At 44.2% G+C, this 15,282-nt stretch overlaps 1 protein-coding gene across 2 annotated transcripts in view; it reads left to right on the top strand.

Moving 5' to 3' along the window:
• HPCA (hippocalcin) overlaps positions 1–15,282 on the top strand; it is a 44,399-nt gene that overhangs the window by 18,677 nt on the left and 10,440 nt on the right. For both annotated transcript variants that reach the window (XM_073615344.1, XM_073615343.1), the window contains exon 2: positions 13,318–13,698. In XM_073615344.1, coding sequence (XP_073471445.1) covers positions 13,321–13,698 — 378 coding nt within the window. In that variant the 5' untranslated portion in view covers positions 13,318–13,320. The remainder of the gene's footprint in view (positions 1–13,317; positions 13,699–15,282) is intronic.

Below are 15,282 nucleotides of genomic sequence, written 5' to 3'. Positions count from 1 at the left end.
TCAAAAAGCAATATTTTTGTTTTTGAAACTTGGTATAATGAATAAAGAAGTTATATATCACAACGGCTTAGGCCCCTTTCACACAAGTGGATCGATCGGGTCTGCCTGTTTGTTTTTCAGGTGGACCCGACTGAACCACCCATTGTTCTCTGTGGGGAGGCAAATGTAAATGGACATGTGTCCGTTTACACCCGCCTACATCCGGTCCTCGGATCGGATCACAGTCGAATGGACACAGTCTGTTTTCATCCGACTGCCCCATAGAGCACAGCGGGCTGTGTCTGTGTCCGCTCTGCATTAGTGGACACGGACCTGTCATCCGTCTTTTTAGCGGTAATCAGCAAAGAGATCCCCGCTGAGCAGACAGATCCGCTTAATGGAGTCCGCCCCATGTGAAAGGGGCCTAAATCTGTGTCTGTAGTGTATGTTCAAACCTTAAAGAGGAAGTAAACTCCATCTTTAAATTATACTTATAGGTAAGCCTATAATAAGGCTTACCCAGGGCTCAAAATGTCAAGTCCTGAGCTACTAGGCAGGCCTTAAGAGTTACTCGCCACCAGTTGCCCCACCCAAGCCCTACCCTGCCCGCCCCTAAACACACCCTGGTAAATTATCTCATGAAATTACACTGTTAAATACTTTATTGAGGATTAAGTTACAAAAATAAATATTAACAACAACTTTACCAATTTTAACCTCCCCCCCTTCAATCCAGCACATCTATGCTTTCAATATTCCCCCCAATCCATCATACCTATGCCTCCAATTCCGCCCCCCCCGATCCATCATACCTTTTCTACCCCCCACCCCCCCAATCATCCATCATACCTATTCCTCCAATTCCACCACCACTTCCCCCCAATCTATCATGCGGTATGATAGATTGGGGAAGGGGGGGTGTAATTGGAGGTATAGGTATGATGGATTGGGGAGGGGAATTGGAGGCATAGGTATAATGGATTGGGGTTGGGGGTGGAATAGATATGATGGATTGGGTTTGGAATAGGTATGATGGATTTGGGGGGTGGAATTGGAGCAATCGGTATGATGGATTGAGGAGGGTATTGGAGGCATAGGTATAATGGAATTGGGGGGGAGGGTGGAATAGATATGATGGATTAGGGGGGTGGAACTGGTATCATGGATTGGGGAGGGGAATTGGAGGCATAGGTATGATGGATTGGGGGGGTGGGGTGGAATAGGTATGATGGATTGGGGAGGGGGGGGGGTGGAATAGGTATGATGGATTGGGGGTGGAATTGGAGGCATAGGTATGATGGATTGGGGGGGGGGGTTGCAATAGTTATGATGGCTGGGGCGGGGGGTGGAATAAGTATCATGGATTAGGGGGTGGAATTGGAGGCATAGGTATGATGGATTGGGGGGGGTGGAATATGTATCATGGATTGGGGGGTAGAATTGGAGGCATAGGTATGATGGATTGGGAAGGGGGGGTGGAATTGGAGGCATAGATATGATTCAAACCTCCAACCCCCCCCCCCCCCTTTCCCTGATGTCTATTCCACCCCCCCCCCCAATCCATCATACCTATTCCACCCCCCCCAATCCAACATACCTATTTCACCCCCCAATCCATCATACCTATTCCACCCCCCCATCCATCATATCTATGCCTCCAATTAACCCCCCCCCCCAATCCAGCACATGCTTGCTCACAATCCCACGCCCCCCTCCTTCCTCCCAACACACATCCTGTTTAATCCCCCATTGTACCAATGCCTCCAGCACATTTTTTACCATTCTGCAGCCACGAGGGTCAGTCATCGGTGCACACTGAGGGCGGACCGAGATGTGCAGCAGGAGGGAGGCGGTCCCAGGTGGCTCTTTATGCCTATTGAACAGCACGCTTTGCAAGCGTGGGTGGGGATGTGCGACAGGAGGTGGAGAGGGGTAGTCCAAGGTGGCTGACTGTATGTATTGCAATGGCCGCGCTGCGAGCCTGCGCGCGGCGGGGGGGGGGAGGGCTATACATTACTGGGACAGCACAGCCCTGTCCATACTCACCCTCCTCATTTGTTTACTCGCCAAATACGAGTAGGCGAGTGCAAATTTTGAGGGCTGGCTTACCAGGTAGTGTAAATATTTCCTAAATGTTTAGGAGATATTTAGTGTACATGCAGCCAGTGACATCACTGGCGCATGCGCTCTGAAGGGAACGGCCACCCGTGCCATTCCTTCAGAGCACTGTGTCATGACCATGTGGGAGTGACATCATCGTGGCTCTGGCCAGTCACGGAGCCGGAGTCCGTGAACCCGGAAGCAAGACGGGTGAAGATGGAAGCTGTCTCAGGCTTCGCTTTCAGGTAAGTTTCACATAATGTGCTAGTATGCAATGCAAACTAGCACATTATGCCTTTGTCTTGCAGGTAAGAAAAAAAAAAGTGCAACGGTTTGCAACCGCTTTAATACCATAAATAACAACATGTTAGTAGATTTTTACTCCAGGAGTATATGATGAGTTTGTCAAATCTAGAGAGATGGTTCAATAATACATTACAAATTAACTAAACCCATTCGATTTTAATTGATTAAAAGGTACTGGAGATTTTAGTTGATTGAAATACAACTAAAACAATTCAGATGTCTAAAATACAACTAATACTAAAATGGCATTTTAGTCAAAAGACTATGACTAAAACTAAGTTGAAATTTGACGTCAAAATTAACACTGCTTGCAGACCAATGGCTGTCTTCTGGTAGGTTAGATCTCTTATCCTCCACTAAAAAAAGAAGCAAATATTTTTTTTACATATTTTGGCGTAGAGGTTTTCTTTTATATTTATCTATTTTTATGAAATTGCTTTACTTACTGTGTTTTTCTGCCTCCTTGTAGAGTCCTCCGTGAGCTCCCGGACCCCTTCTTTCCCTCCCACTTCCATTTGTTTGGAAAAAGCAGTGCACATTAGTTGTGCTCATGTGTACTGCTATATGCACACTACAAATCCCATAAGCCATAGTACCTAGTTCATCTCCAGAGTAAGCAAGAGAGGGTGGCTATGTTCCTACATATGGTGGGACCATGGAGAGTGAGCATAGCCACCCTCTAACAGGAAGTTAGATCAAAAAAGCAAAAAAAAAAATGGAAAGAGGCTAAGTGCTATAAAAGATGTTTTTTTTATAGTTGAGAATATAATTTTTTTTAACCACATGCCGACCGGGCCATAGCCGAAGGACGGCTACAGTGCGGTCGGCTTAATCTGGGTGGGCATCCATGGAAGTCCTCACAGAATCGCGCTCCTGGGGCGCGCATGCGGGATCATCCGGGTCCGGGGGACCCGGCGCATCACGGATCACGGTAAATGGCCACTGATAGCGGCCGTTTACCACGTGATCGCTCGGTCAAATGACGGAGCATCACTTGTAAACAAATCAGCGTCATGTCATGACGTCGGTTCCTCCCTCCCCTCTCTGTACCGATAGGTACAGTGAGAGGAGAGAAGTAGAGATCGTTTGCAGCGCTGTGGGCACTACAGATCCAGCCCACAGCGCTGCTAAGTGCCCATACTCTGCCATACTCTGCAATACTATGCAATACTCTTCCAATACTCGCCAATACTCTGCAATAAATTTTAACAGAAACAAAGAATTTTTTTTTTTTACCGAATTTTCAGTCTTTTTTAATTTTATAGCGCAAAAAATAAAAAACCCAGCAGTGATTAAATACCACCAAAAGAAAGCTCTATTTGTGTGAAAAAAGGACACACATTTCAAATGGGTACAGTGTTGCCTGGCTGAGTAATTGTCATTCAAAGTGTGAGAGCAGCAAAAGCTGAAAATTGGTCTGGTTAGGAAGGGGGTTTAAGTGCCCAGTGGGTAAGTGGTTAAAACAGAGTTTAGTGTAACCCCCACAAAATATCTTTAACTCTTTGTTAAGATATGGGGGGGGGGGGGATCTGGCGCAGCTATGCAAAGAAAACAATCCGCTTCCAGGTTTAAATTGAACAAGCTGAAGGCTACAGGCATCATCCAGATATCTTTTTTTTCAGCCAGCGATTCTCTACAATGTAAAAGCCATCCTAGCCATTAGCCATTGGATTGCTTTTACAGACAGCAGAAGGGGACATCCCCCCTCCCGCCGGCCATCTGCGCATCTCCTAGCTCTCCCGTGCGCTCAGGAAGCCAGAGATCTGATCCGACAGTGGTGCTGGGTTACCACAGAGCTGGTCGAGGACCAGATGGTCTCCGGCCATCTCAGTGACCCTGGAAGGCTGGAAGCAATGTCATGACGTCACTTCCGGCTCTGGCAGATGTAAACACTGCCATTTTTTTTTTTTACCCTAGAAGGCAGAGATCAAGTTTTTTTTTTTTTTTAAATCTCACGCTTTCCAGGGTAGAGGAGAGATCTGGGTTCTTATAGACCCCAGATCTCTCCATAAAGAGGACCTGTCATTAGGGTTGCACCAATACCAATACTAATCATTTGCATGAGTATCGGTAATAGCGCTAATGCTTCGATACCCAAAACCAATACCAGAAGTGATGTCAGCTTGGGAGCAGAACACCTCCTCCCATCCAGCCGGCTGTCATCTCTGGCAGGTGCCATTCCCGCCTCCTCCTCGCCTCCATCCGAGGGTCTTTTCTGGTGGGTGCCATCCCTGCCTCCGGCCAGCTGTCATCTCTGCGGGTGCCATCCCCGCTACCTCCTTCCCTCCAGCCGACTGTCTTCTCTGGCAGGTGCCATCCCTGCCTCCTCTCCTCCAGCTGGCTGTCTTCTCTGGCAGGTGCCATCTCCACCTCCTCCTCCCCTCCGGCCAGCTGCCACTTCTGCCTGTTGCCTCCTCTTTCCCTCCACCGGCTGCCACCTCTGCCCCATATCTCCCAACAACCCTTTCATACCCATCCACCCATCCTCTCACCCCCCCCCCCCCCCCCCTCAGCGATCACAGCCTTTTCCGTCCCAACTCTCCCACCCCACAATCCCTATTCCACCCCACCCTCAACTACCCTGCCCTCACCCTCTCCCACAATGCCCTCACCCCCAGCCTCATCCAACTGCCCCCCCCCCACCTCCCAAACCACCCTCTACCTACTCTTCCAAGGCAGTAGGTATCGGTAATGGCGGGTACTTTAAAAAAAGTATCAGTACTCGTACTCAATATTTAAAAAATGGTATCGGTGCATCCCTACCTGTAATGCTTTATTTCTATCACAAGGGATGTTTACATTTCTTGTGATAGGAAAAAAAGGGATCAAAAATAAATAAACTAAAGGGACTGTGTTAAAAATAAATGTAGAGCGCCCTTGTTCCCCCGTGCTGTGAGGGATTGCTGCAAATGTCAGAGTGAGAGCAATAATTCTAGCGCTAGACCTCCTCTGTAACTCTAAACTGGTATTCTACAAGCATGCACAATTTTAAAGCGTGACATATTTATTTGGCGTAACATCATCTTTTATATTATACAAAAAAGATGGGTTACATATTGTGTGTGTGTGTGTGTGTTTTTTTATTTTTTTTTTTGCATTAAAATTCATTAAAGTGTATTTCCTCCTAAAAAAAATTGCGTTTGAAAAATTGCGCAAATACCGTGTGACATAACAAATGGCAGCGATCGCCTTTTTATTCTCTAGGGACTCTGCTAAAAAAAATATATAATGTTTGGGGGTTCTGAGTGATTTTCTAGCAAAAAAAAATACTGATTTTACATGTAGGCGAGAAATGTCAGAATTGGCCTGGATGCGAACTAGTTAAATCGTTCAAACTAAAAGTCCTACCTATAGACAGGTGCTACAAGAGGTCTTCTTTTTAGGGCCGGTTCACACTGCTGTGTGGTGCGAGATCGCCTGCGATGTCCGTGCAATTCGATTTCAGACATACAGATATTATGGCTGAAATTGCATCGCATTCAGACTAAACTCGCACAGGACCCTTTTTTTGGTCCGCACCAGAATTGGATCGCATGGGTGTTCACACCTATTCCTACTGATTCATGTCTGATTCATGTCATGGAGGTAAAAGCAGAGTGACATAGATTAGCTCTTCACTGTGCTGCTTCTCCTTTCACTGTCCAGTCTTAAGGCCCGTACACACGATATGAAAATCGGATGGAAAAATTTGTACGACGAGCTGTTTGACGATTTTCGGATTGTTAGTATGGTGCTTTCGACAGACGATTTTTGCTTTTTCATCAGACAAAAGTTGGATGCGCAGACTATAAAATTTTTGTCGGATGTGAACTCAACATCCGATTTTAGTTTCATTAGTACGGTTTTCATACAAAAAAAATAGTAAGAGCAAGACTACGCATGCTCAGAAACGAAAGAATACATACAAAACTATTCAACACATTACATCACTTCTGACGTTGTATTCTGTCGTACGAAAATTTTCGTATTGTGTGTAACCTCTTCACTTTTGACATGAGACTAGCATGCCACAAAAAAAGGACGTTTAATCGTTGGAAAATCTAAATGTGTGTACGAGGCTATAGACTGGGGGCAGGTCCAGGACAACCTGAGCTTAGTGGAAATGGGTTGAATGATGCTGGCCATTAAACAGAGGACATCTAGTGGCAGCAAAAAAGTACTACGATGGAATGCTCTGGGCTGAAGGTGAATGTTGCAGCAAAAGCTGATCTTGTTGTTTTATGTGTTAATGGAAACCCCCGCTAGCGGTCGAAGAGAGATTTAAAACCGACCATGTTGGAGGGCTTCGGAAGCGCTGCCCATTCATTCCAATGGAGGGGGGGGGGATAGGAGTGGTGTATACACTGCCCCAATGATGCTGTTTGCGGGACTTTTTTTCCCGTCCCGCAAGCGCACCGCCCCAGTGTGAAAGCACTCAGTCTTTCACACTGGGGAGGCATGAGAGGCAGTTTTCATGCACTTTACAGGCACTATTTTTAGCGCTAAAATGCCTGAAAACTGAATCAGTGTGAAAGTGGTCTCAATGCACTTTAAAGTAACCCCTGTTGCTGCAGTTATTTTGAAGCAGTCCTCAAAGTTCACAGCAGACGCACTTGAGTCATTTAAGTCAGCAGCTCAGCTAATTTTTTTTTCACTCCCTGCAGTGACTAGGCAGCCATTCAGTCTTCTCATCTTTAATGTGGACATGTGGAGCAGGTGCTGTGGATCAGAGGAGCGGGGTGAACTGAGCTGCTGAGAGGCGGGTGGACAACTATAGCATGTCTGTCTTAAACTCAAAGATGGTTTGCTCTACAATGCCTGCAGCTAGAGAGGTCAGTGAAGACTTGTTTTAAAGCGGATGTTGGGCTACTTTCACATTGGGGGCGTCGGCAGTAAAGCGCCGCTATTTTTAGTGGCACTTTACCGTCTTTTTTGCGGCACTTTTCGGCCGCTAGCTGGGCACTTTTAACCCCCGCTGATGGCCGAAAAAGGGTTAAATGCGCCCGCAAAGCACCGTTGCAGCGGCGCTTTGCCAGCTCTTCTGCGGCGCTGCTCATCGATTTACACCGCTCCTACAGCACCTCAAAGATGCGGCTTGCAGGACTTTTTTTGGCGTCCTGCCAGCACACCGCTCCAGTGTGAAAGCACTCGGGCTTTCAGACTGGTGTGAGAGAAGAGGCTCTTTACAGGTGCTATTTTTAGCGCTATAGCGCCTGTAAAGTGCCTCAGTGTGAAAGCAGCCTAAACCACAGGTTTTTTAGGACCTGCAAGGTAAAGGCATAATGTGCTGATATGCATCGCATACTAGCACATTATGTGAAACTTACCCAAAAACGAAGCCCTCCAGTGATCAGCGTCCATCTTCACCCAGCCTTGCTTCTGGATCTATAGGCTTACCTATAGATACAAATTATGCACAGGCGTTTTCTTCCTCTTTTAAAGCTCATTTAATATTTGTTAAAACGTGTAAATACTTACTGGTAAATGTCAGTAGGCTGGGGACAGTTCTACTTTAAAATGGCGACAAGTGTATCAGGCTGTGTTTAGGGCAGTGCCACAAAGTCTTGTTGGCCTTTATAAATGATTGGGGCTTACAAGGAACCTGTCTGGGTAGAAGTATAAGACCTGCCATTGCTAAATTGTTCTTGTGGACCCTGGGGGCTGCTATTCATACATTGACCATACACTGTTATAATTTCAGAAACTGGCTGAAAATATAAGAGGGTGGCCCTGCCAATCAGCTGCAGGCACTGTTCCGGTATTCTGACAGCCAGAGCGTGCAGCTTTCAAAATACAATGTCCTAGCAGGGGGATTTGTCCATCCATGCCATCAATTAAAGTATGGCCAGCTTTAACTATTATTACTGTACTAAATGAACCACTAACCTGATAAAAGCATCCAGCCAAGGAAGCATCTGATATGAACATGCTTTTTTGGGGTTAGTGATTTATTAACCCATAATAGTGAAGGATGACAGCTCTGAAGTTTGCACCTTCAAAAACAAGTCGGCAATGGCAGCTGTCCCAATTCTATAATCACATACAGGTTACATTTCACATTTTCCAAATGGTTTTCCAATTTAGTTTAGGAGCTTTATAGTCTAGTTAAGGTAGTTGTAAAGGCAGAAGGTTTTTTCTTAATGCATCTATACATTAAGATAAAAACCCTTCTGTGTGCAGCAGCTCCCCTAATACTTACCTGATCCCCATCTCAATCCAGCGATTGCCTCGGCTGTCCGGGACTCTCCCTCCTGATTTGCTGAGATACAGCAGCGGCGCCATTGGCTCCCGCTGCTGTCAAAGTCAGTTAGCCAATGAGGAGAGATAGAGGGGGTGGGGCCAGGGCTCTGTGTCTGAATGGATACATGAACCTGCAGCTCGGCTTGGGTGCCCCCATAGCAAGCTGCCTGCTGTGGGGGCACTCAACGGGAGGGAGGGGCCAGGAGTGCCGAACAGGGACCCGAGAAGAGGAGGATCCGGGCTGCTCTGTGCAAAACCACTGCACGGAGGAGGTAAGTATAACATGTTTGTAATTTTTATAGCAAAAAAAGAGACTTCACAATCACTTTAAGCATTTGAAACCACTATTTTTTTTTATTTCATGCCATAAATTATTTTTGCATTTACATCAGCACATTTATTATACAAAATCAGTAGTGTATGGTAATAGCTGAAAGGGTGCACATATCTGAATCAGCCTTTTTTTTTAAGTGTTTACTTTTTTTTTAAGAAAGAAAATCCATTTAAAAACATTTACAGCAATAATGAATAAAACACAAGTTGGCTCATACAGAATGGTACATCTGCATCTCTGTGTTGAAAAGGCTCAGAAACAAATTACATCTGAAGATGTTTTATCTAGGGTCAATGTTAAATGCTTTTTGATAGGCCAACTTATTTATTTTATTATTTTAAAAAGATATTTATATAGCACAGACAATATACGCAGGGCATTACACATTGTACATTCACATTAATCCCTGCCTTCAAGGAGCTCACAGTATAAGGTCCCTATCTCATATACAGTACATATTTACACATACTAGGGCTAATTTAGACAGTTAGACTAATTAACCTACCAGTATGGCTTTGGAGAGTGGGAGGAAACGAGGTACTCGGAGGAAACCTTTACAAGCACAGGGAGAACATGCAAACTCTATGGAGATAGTGTCCTAGCTGGAATTTGAACCCAGGCCCTAGATACATTTTATCTGACAATAGGTACCAGTAAAATACCAAACATGAATTAGAAGCCTGTTGTGTCCTGGGCATAAACAGACATTTTTCTTAACTGGCTTTTACGTATGTGCTGTGAAAGGAACGAGGAAGAGGCAAACTCAGAATACTGCATATAATCTGCTGCCAGAGTAGCTCAGTGCAGTTACACCCTGTAGGCTGTCCTCTATTATCTTCCATTTCTTTTGACTGCAATTCATTTGAGCAGCTTTTCCGTTCTGTCCACAGCTGTCTGTCATTGAAACCTTGGACTGAGCTGTCTATTAAGGGATGAACGATTGTTCTGAGTCATCCAGCCCTTTGTGTAAATTTCATCTTGATCTATTCACAGCAGGCTTTTCTCAACATGTACCAGGGAGGGAGAACAATGAGTGGGACTGAGAGTGCCACCTGCTGGGTGGATAGAGGACTTTAGAATGTTCATATGAAATATTTACTATTTACACATTAAAAAAAAACACAAACAAACGAGTAACTTGCTTTTAAAAATGCTTATTTTATTAATCTCTGACAATAACAAAATGAGAAAATATGTACAAATATTCAAAACCACTATACATCCTCTTTAATACAGTATACAGTGCATCATAATTCTAAAAACAATACCCCATAATTACCGCACGAAAGAAGTTGGCTTGAAATCTTTACAAATGTTAAAAATAAAAAACGAAAAAAAAAAAAATCACATGTACATAAGTATTCACAAAAATTGAGCTCGCGTGCATCCTGTTTCCACTGATCATACCTGACCTCCTAAAAAAAAAAAAACAATAAAAAAAGATCAAGGTATGTAAGAGCCCTTTCACACTGGGGCGGTTTGCAGGCGCTATTGCGCTAATAATAGCGCCTGCAAACTGACCCGAAAGTGCCGCTACTTTCATTCCAGTGTGAAAGCCCCGATTTGATGTTGTGTGTGGTTTATGGTCTGAGCACTGACATACAGACCCCCCCACCCCTTCAACCTCTGCAGCAATGCTGGCAGCACTCATACATCTATTTCCCAAAGACAACCTCTGGATTTGACACTGAGCACGTGCACTCAACTTCTTTGGTCGACCATGGCGAGGCCTATTCTGAGTGGAACTGGTCCTGTTAAACCACTGTATAGTCTTGGCCACCATGCTGCAGCTCAGTTTCAGGGTTGTGGCAATCTTCTTATAGCCTAGGCCATCTTTATGTAGAGCAACAATTCTTTTTTTCACATCCTTAGAGAGTTCTTTGCCATGAGGTGCCATGCTGAACTACCAGTGACCAGTATGAGAGAGTGAGAGCGATAAACGCCAAATTTAACACACCTGTTCCCCATTCACACCTGAGACCTTCTAACACTAATGCCCCGTACACACGGTCGGATTTTCCGATGGAAAATGTTCGATCGGAGCGTGTTGTCGGAAATTCCGACCGTGTGTAGGCTCCATCGGACATTTTCCATCGGATTTTCCGACACACAAAGTTGGAGAGCAGGAGATAACATTTTCCGACAACAAAATCCGTTGTCGGAAATTCCGATCGTGTGTACACAAATCCGACGGACAAAGTGCCACGCATGCTCAGAATAAATAAAGAGATGAAAGCTATTGGCCACTGCCCCGTTTATAGTCCCGACGTACGTGTTTTACGTCACCGCGTTCAGAACGATCGGATTTTCTGACAACTTTGTGTGACCGTGTGTATGCAAGACAAGTTTGAGCCAACATCCGTCGGAAAAAATCCTAGGATTTTGTTGTCGGAATGTCCGAACAAAGTCCGACCGTGTGTACGGGGCATTAGGGTCCTTTCACACGGGACGGATCCATCATGTTTCGCCCCGTGAACATCCGCTTGCTCCGTGGATCCCCGCTGAGCAGGCAGATGTGTGCAGCGACGGACCTGTCAGAGTGCCGCTCTCCCCTATGGCGGATCGGGTGATGACGGACCGTAGAGTCCGTCGTCACCCGATCCGATCCGAAAACGGATGGAAAAGTAGGCTTTTCCTCCGTTATACTTTTCAGATCGGAGCGGGTCGGATATCAGCGGACATGTCACCGCTGACATCCGATGCTCCATAGAGGTTTATGGAGGGTCCGTTCAGGTCCGCCTAAAAAACTGACAGGCGGACCTGAACGGATCGTTCATGTGAAAGAGGCCTAACAAGTCACATGACACCGGGGAGGGAAAATGGCTAATTGGGCCCAATTTGGACATTTTCACTTAGGGGTGTACTCACTTTTGTTGCCAGCGGTTTAGACATTAATGGCTGTGTGTTGAGTTATTTTTGAGGGGACAGCAAATTTACATTGTTATACAAGCTGTACACTCACTACTTTACTTTACATTGTAGCAAAGTGGCATTTCTTTAGTGTTGTCACATGAAAAGATATAATAAAATATTTACAAAAATGTGAGGGTATACTCACTTTTGTGAGATACTGTGTATATATAGGGTATATTTGTTTATGTGGTATATATCACATTTGCAGTACACTTAGTTGTCTCCTTTGAGTTATATACCAGTTATTAGGCTAGGTTTCCACTATTGCGACCCCAAAGTCGCGTGATTTTACAGTGCGACTTTACAATGCGATTTTTGATGCAATGTCATGCGACCGGGAAGAACCATGCGAGAACAAGTCGCACTGACGTTGGAATAAAGTAGTGCAAAAACCTTTTTTGGAGTCGCACCAATTACTACGGGGACCATTGAATTACATGGATTTTGACTTGTCATGCGACTTCACATGTGTCAAATCGAAAACAACTCACATTAGTGGAAACAGAGCCTTAAGGTTTCAGCAGCATAAGTTGGATACAGCATTCTGGTGATTCACATTCACATAGGGGGTTTCCATCACTATTCACATGTTAGTTTTTTAAGGCAGCGCTACACTGTTTGGTTTTTTTGGTTCCCTTAGGTGTGAGAACTGCAAGAATTAAGGGTCTCATAGAAAACTACACTATATTGTCAAAAGTATTGGGACGCCTGCCTTTACACGCACTTGAACTTTAATGGCATCCCAGTCTTAGTCTGCAGGGTTCAATACTGAGTTGGCCCACCCTTTGCAGCTATAACAGCTTCAAATCTTCTGGGAAGGCTGTCCACAAGGTTTAGGAGTGTGTCTATGGGAATGTTTGACCATTCTTCCAGAAGCACATTTGTGAGGTCAGGCACTGATGTAGACGAGAAGGCCTGGCTCGCGGTCTTCACTCTAATTCATCCCAAAGCTGTTCTATCGGGTGGAGGTCAGGACTCTGTGCAGGCCAGTCAAGTTCCTCAACCCCAAACTTGCTCATCCATGACCTTGCTTTGTGCACTGGTGTACAGTCACGTTGGAACAGGAAGGGGCCATCCCCAAACTGTTCCCACAAAGTTGGGAGCATGAAATTGTCCAAAATGTCTGATTGTGCCATTTGTTATGACCTACAATTACAGAATATTAAACCTTATAAATAAAAGGCATGCTTTTGCCTGCTCACTCATGTTTTCTTTAAAATGGTACATACCGTAGGTATTCTCCAAGGATATACAGTTGAGCACAACTGTAGACTAATATTTCGGGAAACTTGCAGGTAAATAGTTCAGCGATTATCTATCTATCTATCTATCTATCTATCTATCTATCTATCTATCTATCTATCTATCTATCTATCTATCTATATGAAACCTAGTTCACATTTATAATCCGTTGTTATATATTTTCTGAATTTTCAATAACCATTTCTACTTTTGGCCCTGTGCAGGAGATGGGTAAGCAAAACAGCAAGCTGCGCCCAGAGATGCTACAAGACCTGCGTGAAAATACAGAGTTCTCAGATCATGAGTTACAGGAGTGGTATAAAGGTTTTCTAAAAGACTGTCCATCTGGCATTCTCAATGTCGAAGAGTTTAAGAAGATCTATGCCAATTTTTTCCCATATGGAGACGCCTCTAAGTTTGCTGAGCATGTTTTTCGTACATTTGACACCAACGGTGATGGGACCATAGATTTTCGGGAGTTTATCATTGCTCTGAGCGTCACCTCCAGGGGGAAGTTAGAGCAGAAACTAAAGTGGGCGTTCAGTATGTACGATCTAGATGGGAATGGCTACATCAGTCGGGAGGAAATGCTGGAGATTGTACAGGTAATCGGGAATTTAGAAACATTTATACAAATGTAAAACTGTGTGGAACTTGATTGATTAGCCCCGGTTCACACTTATGCGCTGCGAATTCAGTGTGAATTTAAAGCCGTACACTGTGCAAATTCTCATTGTGATTTCTGCTTGCCATGTGCGATTTCAATGCAAATTAGTGAAGGGAGTGGTAACATCTGTGATTTTTATTTTCTATCAAATCTCTAGGTAAAAAAAATAAAAACTCTGGACTGCGAATTTAATCCGGTCCCATAGAAGTCTATGGAGCTGAAATTCGCACCGCACTAAACTCGCACAGAACTTTTTTTTTAACCGAATCAAATTTGCACCACATATATATGAACAGCCTTCATTGGGAATAATGCTTATTTACATGACATGCGATTCTATGCCTTTCAGATCGCATCTGATCTGCAAAGAATTTGCATAAGTGGGAACCGGGGCTAAAATTACAACAACCAAATACATTGCTCTTGCATGCTGCGACTTTTTCCTGACTGTACCTCTAGGCAAAATCTCTTTTTTTTTTTTTTCCTTTTTTTTTTGTGTGGTTTTTTTTTTAGTTTTGGATAGATTGGGGAAGAGTTAAACCGTCTGTCTTGTTTTTATTGCTATGTCCCCATTGGGATGATTCACCGCTCTATTTGTACCATTGTCACAGTGAAAGGAATTAAGGGAAAATCCAAAACTTTACAGTTGTCCCAATCTTCTAATGGGGACACTTGTTCTGGTGACAATAGTCTAAAGCCCCCTACACGCTGATTTTCTGCTGATTTTTTCCTTCAGATTTACCAAAACCATATAATATGAGGTCAAACCTTAGGAGCTCCAGTTTGTATGCAATCAGGCAGGCCCTTGCACTACATGGTTTTGGTAAATCTGAAGACAAAAATCAGCAGAAAATCTGATAGTGTGTATGGGGCTTAAGAGGGAAATTCTCCTCGCTTTGAGTGTTTTCCACTAACTCAATGTTGTGTCTCCAAAACAGGATATGAAGGGAATTTTTCACAATGGTACACCAAAAAAAAATCTGGCAGGGGTTTTAACCCTTCCCTACCCTATCCAAAATGAAAAAAAAAAAATAGAATAGTATCATTTTACGTTAACAGCTTATAAAAGTACAACAGACAGAAATGCTGACGAGTTAAAAATGTAAATAGAGCGGAAATCATGGAGGTTTATGAAGTGGAATCTACAAGCTTAAAGTGGAACTAAAGGCAAGAAATACTCATGTATGCTCCAACAATCCGACGCCCACAAGGTCCCTCGCCAGCACCGGCCTCTTCTGGGTGCTGGTCTTCACGTGCATAAGTCATTCATTTGGCGCTCTGGCACTGTGATGGAAATGTAAACAGATCTGTGCATGTGCAGCTTGTGTACATTCTGCGAAGGATTGCAAACAGGCAGGTAAGTTTATTTTACTGCAGAGAAGACCTTGCATGTCTCTAATGCAAAAAAAAGTTCCTGCCTGTTTGCAACTTTTTATTTTTCGTATTTCCGCTTAAAAGCAGGATTTCAGGCAAATGAAATACACAGCTGAAAACACACATAAACAAGCCCCTTTCACACTTG

Source organism: Aquarana catesbeiana, linkage group LG02, assembly GCF_042186555.1.
Source record: "Aquarana catesbeiana isolate 2022-GZ linkage group LG02, ASM4218655v1, whole genome shotgun sequence".
In the NCBI taxonomy this organism is placed as follows: Eukaryota; Metazoa; Chordata; class Amphibia; order Anura; family Ranidae; genus Aquarana; species Aquarana catesbeiana.
The sequence above is the reverse complement of the archived record's forward strand: the minus strand, read 5'-3'. Positions and strand labels throughout refer to the sequence as shown.